The 11,576-nt window shown below is 40.9% G+C and overlaps 1 protein-coding gene across 1 annotated transcript; it reads left to right on the top strand.

The window, feature by feature from the left end:
- The first annotated feature begins 8,165 nt into the window (after window positions 1–8,165).
- On the top strand, window positions 8,166–9,884 carry LOC147861007 (amidophosphoribosyltransferase, chloroplastic-like). Its single transcript, XM_087323529.1, has one exon. It carries the CDS (start codon window positions 8,289–8,291, stop codon window positions 9,765–9,767), a length of 1,479 nt encoding a protein of 492 aa, XP_087179655.1. The 5' UTR covers window positions 8,166–8,288; the 3' UTR covers window positions 9,768–9,884.
- Window positions 9,885–11,576: the final 1,692 nt, after the last annotated feature.

Genomic DNA, 11,576 nt, shown 5'->3' with positions numbered 1-11,576 from the left:
CTATTTCTTCATTTTTTATTGAATCTAATACTATATACGTTTTTCACGTAGTGTACAAAATACACTACGACACTCACCCCCTCCAAACCCGCACATCCTCCGGTATGTGCCGAAGTTGTTGGTGTTTGTTAGTCTCCTCCGTCCGGTCTCTACCCGATTGGTTTCGTTGCCGGCTCGTAGTACCCTCGACTTCTCTTGTTATGTTGACTTTGTCTCTCCATTTGGAGCACATCCATTCTTTCCACCCGAACCATTGTCGACATTCGATCCACCATAGTCTTCGTTCGCTTTTTGCATGGCCCGCTTGGTCCTTGTCATCCGCGGTAGTATCTTTTCTTGCCCTCTTTCTTTTCTTCATCAATCTCGACTTCTTTTCGGATTTTCGGTTTAGTCGGATTAGCTTACTTCCGATTCGGTCTCGTCGGATTGTCTTTCGTTTAGTTCGGCTTCCTTTCCGATTTGTATTCGGTCGATCCGGACTCGGTTGATCGGTTTTTACCGATTCAGTGCTCTTTCGGGTCGGTTTCTTTTCTTTTCTTTTCGTCCGGATTTGCTTTCTTTTCTTCGTTTTCACCTGCCTTGTCCGGTTCGACTTTCGGCACTTCTTTCCGTTGTTCGCCACGTAGGTCCTCCGATATGTGCTCGTTGTTCGGTCCTCATGTGGTTGTAATGCATGCTTCTTTTCTCGCTGTAGCGCGTGCTTCTTTATTCGCCATAACACGCGTTTCTTTATTCGTCGTAGAGCGTGCTCTGTATTACGCGCTTCTCCCGTCGTAGACCCGACCTCCGCATTGTCGCACTTTCTTTTAGATTGGAATTTCGGATGGATCATTTTCCATCCGAACCGACTTCCGACTTTATCTTCCTCGCCGCCATCTCCCGTCTCTCCGGTCTCACGTTGGTTCTCGGACACAACCGCCGAAGTCTCTAGATATTGTTGGCATGAATCCTCGGTATTACCTTCTTTCGTAGTTTCACCCTTAGCATTCTTCTCGGCTATCTCTTCATCGTATTCGTCGGCTATGACATTCGTTTTCTCTCCGCCACCTTCCGTCTCTTCGGTCTCACGTTGCCTTTCGATCGCAACCGCCGGAGTCTCTGGAATCAGTGGTGGGGAAGTCTCGATATGGCAATCCGCCATTGATTCGTCCATAGCCACCTCCGATTCGATTTCGTCTTTTGTGGCTACCTCCTTAATCACATCCGCTTCACACTCTTTATCTGCATCAATTATGCAAACATCTATTATGCTTACCCCTTTTTGACCCGATGTCTCGGGCACTTGTATCCCGAAATTTCCTTCTACACTTGAATTATCGGCCTTATCCTTCGCCATCGTTCTTTCACAAGACGAGTGGGTGTCTTGTTCCACTCTTTCTCCCGTGGTACCATCATGTTGTATTTCGGCCTTCATATTGGCTTCATCGTTTTTCCTCAATCGACCATCCTTCATGGGCCATGTCGTTGTTGACGAGATTCTCAGCTTCCTTTCATCATGTCTTCGGCATACCCTTTCGACTTTGGCCCAATCCTCGGTAAGACCGTTCGCACCGTCATCGTCTTCGAGTTCGATCCCGATGTCCATCCTTTCTTTTCGATCGATCGATTTTACGAACATTAGGACTTTATCCTCCCCCACCAACCGTTGTTCCCGCTCCGAGAGTCGAGCAAAACGATGCTCGAACTCTAGGAATGCTTGTGTTGCACTTCGGTGGGTCTTCTCCGATGCCACCCATTCGTCGAATTTTCGCCGATCTTGTCCCTTTGATCTCTTGTAATCATATGCCTCTCGTAAAGCTTCTTCGAATGACCCCCATGTCGAGTTTTGTTGCCGTATCTTGTGGATTCTCTCTTGTAGCTCATCCGTGGCCACCCGATTGAAGGATATCACTTGCAATTCTTCCGGTATCCCACATCGCATCATCTCCCCTTTGTAGTCACGTAGATAGCGTGACACATCGTTTCCGTTGAATTGTCCGTTTCGTTGTACGAGCCGCTTTACTGCCCCCGTGATCTCCGACATCACTCGTTGTTCTTGTAGCATCCGCTCGAACATCATCATCATCGTTATGCTCATTGCCTCTTGTTGATTCTCCATCTCCTTGCCACCTGCCTTCACGTCGGGTTCACCAACTGTGTCGTGCCTTTCGGCTCCGGATCGTTTGCGTGAGTCGGGTGGGAACCGCCGAGGTTTTGGACTAAGAGAAAGAAGAATATGAGATGAGGCTAGTAATGAATAGATTATTAGAAAGAGAGATAGAAATTTCGTGAATCCCACGAGTGTGTTGTATTCGATTAATCAATATTTAGATAAGAATATGTATTTAGATTGAAAGAAAGATATAAGAAACTTGTGAATCCCACAAGTATAGATTATATTATTTTCGTGAATCCCACGATTATATTAATTGGTGTTTTAGGAAATATATCCAATTTCCCAAATATTTTTCACACACAATTACATTGTGCTCCCCATCCTTATGTAGTGATGAGGAAGTCTTAGTAATCCATGCTTTTTCTCTAACTATAGACCCCATGCTTTTCCTATAGATAGACTATATGCTTTATCTAAAGTGATCATGTTTTTTCTAACTTGTGCGTTTTTTATCATGCACGCTAGATGTGTATGTGTAGCTTTTTCTTTTGTTATGCGTTTTTCTAATGTTTATCCTAGCGTGAATTTACCTTTCTATGTGGGACATCTATGCTTTAACACTAATGAAATGCTAGTGTAATGGTAAGACATTACATTATTAACATGGAGGTGCAAGGTTCGAATCTTGCCCTATGCATGTTCCATTTATTTTGCTATTTTCTTCTATTTCTTCATTTTTTATTGAATCTAATACTATATACGTTTTTCACGTAGTGTACAAAATACACTACGACAACGTGTAAGTCTACAAAACCTATTGTCTGGAATGCTACACTAGACCTCGCCTTTAAGGAACTCAAGGACTTGGTATGCAAGGCTCCTTCACTTCTTTTACCAAATCCTTCAAAACCTTTTGAGGTTGAAACCGATGCAAGCAATTATGCTATAGGCGTTATCTTATATCAAGATGGTAAACCAATAGTATTCGACAATAAGAAACTTGATTCTGCTCAATGTCGGTATACCGTTCAAGAAAAGGAGTTATTTGTAGTTATACATGCGCTCAAAAAATGGCGCCATTATCTTTATGGAAATCACTTTGTGGTAACTACGGACCACGAGTCCTTGAAATATTTTTGTGACCAACAAGACCTGAAAGGTCGTAAGGCACGATGGGCTGATCTCATCTAGGACTTTGATTTTTCCATACGATATCGTAAAGGTTCTATGAACACTGTCGCCGATGCACTAAGTTGCATCCGTAAAGTTAACATGCTTAGCTTCACTGAAATAACATCAGATCTTTATGATCACCTTTGAGGAAAGTATCCTGATGACAGTTATTTTGCAAAATACTGGGCAAGAGTTGAGTCTGGAACAGACACCACCACATCTTTGAAGGAATACTTCGACATTGCTAACAGTTTGCTCTACCGTAATGGGAAGGTTTGTGTTCCAGATTTTCCTGAGGTCAAAAAGAGAATTCTTTTTTAATGCCATGATGCACCCTCAGTAGGGCACCCTGGAATACATCGTACACTCATTCTCATCTCCACTCAATTCTATTGGCCTAAGATGCATCCTGACATACATAGCTATGTGACTAAATGTCACCAATGTCAAGTTAACAAAGCCGAGCGACTTAAAGCTGCAGGACTTTTACATCCCTTGGACATTCCCAATAATAAGTGGGAAAGTATATCCATGGATTTTATTGTTAGCCTTCCTCGCACCCAAAAAGGCCATGACGTCATCTGGGTTGTGGTTGATAGACTAACTAAAATGGCCAGATTTATTGCTACTAAAACCACGGTAACAACTCTTGAATTGCTTACCAATTCGTTGACGAGTTATTTCGTTTTTATGGGTTACCGATGGATATCGTGACTGATCGAGATCCAAAATTTACTAGTGACATTTGGACGCAAGTCTTCAAGAAGTTAGAAACTACATTGAGCATGAACTCCACAGATCATCCTCAATCCGATGGACAGACAAAACGAGTAAATCAAATTATTGAGGACATGCTTCGAGCGTACGTTGGTGCAAAACCAACAAAATGGGAATGTTATCTCCCAAATTTGGAGTTTGCTTATAACAGCTCCAAGCATACGTCGACGGGATATAGTCCTTTTATGTTGATGTATGGTTTTCAGCCACGAGCCCCGATTGATGTTAATATACATCATGATGAGTTGCGAAGTACGCAAAACTTTCTTCGGGATATGCAAGATATGTTGCATATTGCACGAGATAATATAAAAACAGCTCAAGATAGAGCACGTTTTTATGCCAATCATCATAGGCAACCTCATGTATTCAACCCTAGACAGAAGGTATTTTTATGTGTACCTCACAATTCTAAGACATTGTCTACGGGTAAGTGCGCTAAGTTAGCCCCACGGTTTTGTGGATCTTTACAGTCCTCAAACGCATTGGGTCATTAGCCTATCGTCTCGCTCTTCCCGATGGTGTTGAAATTCATCCAGTTTTTCATGTGAGTCGTCTAAAAGAACTTCTAGGTTCTGGCGACAATACAGTTACAACTGAAACTCTAGTTACTTCTGAAGAATTATCTTATAAACCACATGTACCAGAAAGAATTCTCGATGTTAAAACAAAAAAATTATGTACTAAAGAAATCCGAGAATTTAAAATAAAATGGATGGATAAATCAATAAAAGATGCCACATGGGAACGCGAAAATTCTCTCAAAACTAACTTCCCTAACTTTCCATTGCAAGAGTGCAATGTTTTAAAGAGGGGAGTATGTTACGGGCATGACAATATAATATCCCGTGGTGAGAATTTAACCTTAGTATTCTATACACGTGGATAAGTGTGAGGGTTAAACAAGAGTGTAAAGAAGGGGAGGATTACTTTTAATCCTCGGGATTGAGACAACCCATTAGGCCAAGTGTGAACTTGCCTGGGGGCCTTGGGTATCGCTATAAATAAGAGGCCTAGCTACCCTCATTTCAGCATCTGGTTGACTACATCAAGACTCTGCTTCGTGGTGGATCAACTCTTGAAGTGAGCGCGCCAACACCAGGTATGACTCGACGCCACGACGGTGGTATGGGACGCCGATCGAGGCTCGAGTCTGTCTCGATCCCTTCGCTCGGGGGTGGTCGGGTGGATCGACATCCTTCTTTCTCTCTCTCCTTTCTATCTAGATCTATCTTTTATCCTTAGTTTATGCTTACATTAGTTCATGTCTCTAAAAATGTGTGAGTAGTTAAAGGTAGAATATGTGGACAAGCCTAGTGTTTAGCAATATATAGAAGGAGGATGGTGTGGTTTGACATGTGTGTGGAGGAAACTCTGGCCCAATTTTGGTAGAATGTTCAACTATGTACATGTTGACGCTACCAATATTGTGGAAAGACATTGGTAGTTTATCAAGTATATTGCCTTGATGGGAAGAATAAATTGATCAATTATTGACCTTGTGCATGTCTTAATTAGGACAATGAAATTGGCACTTGCATCGGAGGCGGTCGTAGAGTAGTACGAGCAACAACAAGAAATATGTGAGAGTGGTCAATTTGCACCCCGTGCAAATTGTAGGGATCAAAGGTCCCGACTTAAAGAGGTCAATGATACTTCCACAATGCATATTGTGGACGAGGCCCAATATTGGTTTAGAATCTTGAGCATCATGACTCCCACTCTATGCTATAATGTCTCACTCCAATGCTCATATTGTGATTGCCAAGACCTTGCGAGTAAATGTAAGCATTTGCTCGGTATCCGAATGATTATTGAGAGGCATATGCCACATTTATGTGGCACGTTACCTTTTATAGATCACGTGACCTAAATGCGAATGGACCGTAATACAGAAATAGACGTGGAGACAGAGGTAGAATGAGTCGGGAGACAAGCCCCACAACATCAGAGATTGAATCATTGAAGTCCAAAATAGAAATTGTCAAGGAAGCACTTCAATATCTCAAGCAAGGGTTAGGAACCTTTGACCATGCAACTATTTTGGAATGTATACAAACATTGGAAGATATGACTGAGAAGGTGTATCACGTTGGTGCACCCAAATCAACCAATGAAGAAGCTGGCGGATCAATAAGTCGTAACTAAGAAATCAGTGCCAAAAGAAGCTCAACAATAGACATCTCACAAGAACTTATTGGTAGCTCCCCAAACACTTCCAAATCCCACACCGGAAAACTACAAAGAGGTGCAAGTTGGGCTAGGAGGCGATTGCCAATATGTGACCATGAGAAGGTTTGGTGTTTGCGTTGCGATGGCTTGACCTTGACTTCAAGGGACTCGATCGTTACATGTTGTAAAAATTGTGGTTGCATTTTGCTATCATCATGACATGAGCCATAATTGTTATATGTAACGTGCGTATTCATATTTCATTTTAGGGTTCCAAGGCTTGGATTATTCCCATTGTCAACATTTGTCGTTCTAATCTTTTATGTAAGACTTGTTATTTGAATCTTTATGCTGATTTGTTATTTGAAGCTTGGCGATATAAGTTTGTGTGAATTTTGAGTTTTAAGTTTTAGGTTTTGAGCAATTGGAAGTTTAGGTTTTTTGAGTAATTTTATGCATCGTTTTCATGGCAAATATTTGTTGTGCACTTATAATTTTTTGGAGTTTTTGATGTTTGTTTCTAAGTCAAGCTCTTGGTGATAGAGTCGGGCTCCTAGTTATAGAGGTTGTCAGACAACGGGGCTCTTTGTGACAGAGTCGGGCTCCTAGTTACAGAGGCTGTCAGATAGCGGGGCTCCTTGTGACAGAGTCGGGCTCCTAGTTACAGAGGCTGTCAGATAGCGGGGCTCCTTGTGACAGAGTTCGACTCCTAGTTACAGAGGCTATCAAATAGCGGGGCTCCTTGTGACAGAGTCGAACTCCTAGTTACAGAGGTTGTGAGGTAGCGCGGCTCCTTGTGACAGAGTCGGGCTCCTGGTGACAATCGCTGCCATCTTTTTTTATCCACATTGGACGGTGGAGATCGCACACGCTATGAACGGTGCGACCTGCACTGTCCGCACCCTCTTAAATTTTTGGTAGTAGTTAGTCACGAGCATGTATACACTAAGTAAAGTATGTAGGTATGTATGATGCATACAGACAGACAAGACTTTCATTACATTCGCATTGGTTTGAGGTTTGCAAGGAAGGACTTGGAAGTTTGGGAGGTATAGCGGTGCAGATCGCAGTGCAGAGCAGAGGATAGATAGATAGATAGATAGATAGATTAGATTAGATTAGATTCGATTCGATGGATGGATAGCTGTATCTGCCCCGCTCTTCCTTCCAGACGGAGGATTTCGTATTCACGAGGTTATGTCAAGAGCTTGTTTTCTTCATCTAACTCCTGCTGTTTTCATGCTCTGCGCTAGTTCATTTTTACAGAGTTTTCATCATCGCCAACAATCCTAATTTGGAAACTTACTGTGTCTTCCTTGATATCGCCTTCTTTTTGGTAATTTACAGATTCCTCTTCATCTCTGAAAGGTAGAATCACAGTTATGGCAGCCCTGCAACATTGTTCCTCACAAGCTCTCTGCACCAGGTTTTCTCATCAACAATCTCTGCATTTACTTCCAACGGCAAGTCTAAAGACCTCAACCTCCTCTAGGGTTTCGAATGAAATAGTAGGATTTTTCTAGGGGTTTTACAGCTCGAATTGGTCATTTTTAAAGTCTTGGTATTTTCTAGGGGTTTGAATGTCTTTATAAGGGTTTGAAGATTGAAAGGATTATCAAAGATCTAATGCTTCAATTTTTTTAAAGACATTCTAGGGTTTTGAAATCGCCTAAATTTCAAGATCTAGAGTTTTTGAGAATTCAACTTCAACTTTCTCGGATTTTAAGGACTCACACCTCTAGGATTCCAAAGAATTTATTTTTTAGCGCTTTGAAAGACTCAACTTTTTAGGGTATTAAAGTCTATGGATTTAAAGACTCAAACTTCTAAGTCTTGGGCTTCATGGGACACCACTTTCCAGAGTTTTGTCTTCAAAGCCACAGCATCTATGCTTCTAAACATTTTAATTTCTAGGTCTTGGATTTTAAAGGCTTAAATTTCCAGGGTTTCCATTCTGAGATATTCTTGTTCTTGCAATCAGTGTGTTTACAGGTTTCCAAACGTCAACAAATCATCATCCAAACGAGTACTATGTGAGCTCAATGATGGTTCACAACGTGGTCATAACCCCATGGAGAAGCAATGCGGAATCAGGCAAAGAAGATTAGAAGAAGAAGAAGAAGAAGAAGAAGAAGAAGAAGAAGATGGAAAACCATCATGGCAAGAAGAATGTGGTGTGGTTGGCATATTCGGTGATCAAGAGGCAAGCAGACTTTGTTATTTAGCTCTCCATGCTTTACAACATAGGGGTCAAGAAGGGGCCGGTATAGTAACTTGTAACAATGGCTCTCTTCAAGCCATTACTGGGATGGGCCTAGTGTCAGAGGTTTTTGACCAATCAAAGCTTAATGAGCTCCCAGGAACTTCTGCCATTGGTCATGTCAGATATTCCACTGCGGGTGCCTCTGCACTGAAGAATGTACAACCTTTTGTTGCTGGATATAGGTTCGGTTCTCTGGCGGTTGCGCACAATGGGAACCTTGTTAACTATGATTCTCTCCGAGCTTCGTTAGAAGAGAATGGATCTATCTTCAATACGTGCTCTGATACTGAAGTAGTCCTTCATCTTATTGCTATATCGAAATCTCGGCCTTTTATTCAGAGGCTTGTGAATGCATGTGAGCAATTGGAAGGCGCTTATTCTTTGGTGTTCCTAACAGAGGATAAACTCGTGGCTGTACGAGATTCTTATGGATTCCGACCATTGGTCATGGGGCGGAGGAAAAACGGGGCCATTGTGTTTGCTTCAGAGACTTGTGCATTGGATCTGATCGAAGCTACTTATGAAAGAGAGGTGAATCCTGGTGAAGTCATTGTTGTCGATAAAGATGGCATTAGCTCCTTATGTTTGTTACCCCACAGAGAACGAAAAGCATGCATTTTTGAGCACATCTACTTCGCACTTCCAAATTCCATTGTTTTTGGACGCTCGGTATACAAATCTCGATATGAATTTGGACAAATTTTGGCTGAGGAATCACCTGTCGACTGCGATGTTGTGATTCCTGTCCCCGACTCTGGTGTGGTGGCGGCTCTAGGTTATTCGGCCAAGGCAGGCGTACCCTTTCAACAAGGATTGATTCGCTCCCATTATGTTGGTAGGACTTTCATTGAGCCATCACAAAAAATTAGAGATTTTAGCGTGAAGCTTAAGCTTGCACCTGTAAAAGGTGTTTTGAAAGGTAAAAGGGTAGTAGTGGTGGATGATTCTATTGTGCGTGGGACTACATCCACCAAGATTGTGAGGTTGATAAAGGAAGCCGGAGCAAAAGAGGTGCATATGAGGATTGCCAGTCCACCCATTATCGGTTCATGCTACTATGGTGTCGACACTCCGAGTCCAAATGAACTTATCTCTAATAGGCTAAACATTGAGGAAACACAAAAGTTCATTGGTGCTGATTCCCTTGCTTTCTTGCCTCTTGAAAGGCTCAAAGGGGTCTTAGGTGAGGAAGCCCCAACCTTTTGTGATGCATGCTTCTCAAATAACTATCCAATCCTCCCTGAGTGTGGAAAAAGCATAGAGTCAAAGGTACTTGCTATAACTTGATCATACTTTTTGATTTGTTATTGTGTGTTGCATGTTTTTTTGTAATAGGAAATATTTATATTGCTGGAAATGTTTTATTAATCAAACCCTCTCCATACAATTTTGATTTTTGTGGAACAGCATTTGGTATTGGTGGTAAGCTTGTCTTCTCTTTTAACATTTAATATAGCTTTCACGAATTGCACTATATGTGGAGCATGTAAAAAGCAAGTGATATTCATCCTCTACTAGCCCTTCCTTGCATACCTTACATGTCTTTATATTTGGTTGACTGTGATTCCATAATGCAACTTTAATCATTGAATACGATCAATAGGCCTTTTTGCCTTACATAAAACCCAAAAGTGTTGAATTTCAGTTTAATATCGATAACTTAAATATAGAGGGTCCTATATCTCATGATATTCATAATGCTTGGTCAAAGAAGTTTAGCATAAAAAATACTCCTACCCTATGCAGGGATCAAAATTATTTGTGTAATCCTTCTTCATCATATCTTCACCCTATCAGAACTGAATTATGCAACTTAACGATGATTCAATGTTGAAGGAACCTTTTTTCATAACAAAGTGGTCTATTCACTCCCAAATTCTAAGCAAATTCTTAAGTAATGCATTAGAAGTTGGAGTCTTAATAGGCACCATGATAGCATTGGAACCTAATCCACAACAACATTGCAAGCCTATCTAATGCATGCCATGAAATGAGAAGGGGAGAAAAGGCTTTTGCGAAGAACATAAAAATTGAATCTACATTAATAGGCAGAGTGTGAACACCACCAATCACCTTCATCTATAATCATGAATGAAATGAAGCATTTGGAGCTTGAACAACATTTCGGCTAACTCAAAATTGAGGTTATTTTTATCTTCGATCTACAATCAGTTTATTGTAAATAATTGGTAGTCTCAAGTTGGATAATATATAACCAGCAAGATGTATGTTTTCTCTCATCGTCGTGTTAGTTTGAATCATCTTGTTACTTGAAGTCAGTCTACTTGCAGATTGGATTGGATCGATGCAAATAGTTCGTAAAGTAGGATTGATTCCACATAAAAGGCGTGTTGTGTGTTATGCGTCTAGTGAATGTTCAAATTGTAATTAGGTAAGCTTTTTATTATGTGTCTAGTGAAGGTTCAAATTGCAAGTAGGCAAGATTTTTACATAGGTCATCAACTAATGGATATAATTGAACAGGTGAAGGCAATCTCCTATAGTTCAAAGTGAATTTGAAGTAACATCAAATTGAGTTTGAAATCATTAGTATATTTATGATAGAAACTAATCAAGGGCTTCCACATCCATTTGATGAATTCCAACATGGTGTATCCATTGATGGTTTTCAACTTTACCCTAATTCATTGATATTGTGTTTAACTCTAGTAATCCTTCAAGAATTGTAAGAGGGACACTTGAATCATGTTGTAAGGCACATCCTACAAAATATGGAGGAAGACATAAGAATCCCTCATACGTTGACCCCCTTAGTTGAAGGAGGGTCACCATAATGTGATAAGCTTTCTTCATGAGGAAGCAAGGACTCTTTATCACATTATTTTGTTCCTCGTATGAACATAAAGCAACATGATTTTCCTCACATAATGGTCTTAGCTTGAATGGTAAGAGGGTCCCTACAGTGAGATATGGGTAAGTATGGGGAGCAATGACCATCATTGTTTAAAAGAGTCAGTACACAGACATAATGGTTGTCGGTTTGGGAAGTAATGACCATAATTGTGTAATAGTGTTCATGGTAGGAGAGTGTAAAAATCCCTTGCGCTGTATCCTTAATTGTAGGAGTATTATAAT

Source organism: Azolla caroliniana, unplaced genomic scaffold, assembly GCF_043228905.1.
Source record: "Azolla caroliniana isolate FFs.n. ecotype wild unplaced genomic scaffold, voAzoCaro1.0.p SCAF_8, whole genome shotgun sequence".
Lineage (NCBI taxonomy): Eukaryota > Viridiplantae > Streptophyta > Polypodiopsida > Salviniales > Salviniaceae > Azolla > Azolla caroliniana.
This window is presented reverse-complemented; position numbering and strand designations above follow the sequence as displayed.

What these genes read in the sequence shown, in the direction of transcription:
- LOC147861007 (XM_087323529.1), top strand. Translation starts at nt 8,289, where the DNA reads ATGGAGAAGCAATGCGGAATCAGGCAAAGAAGATTAGAAGAAGAAGAA.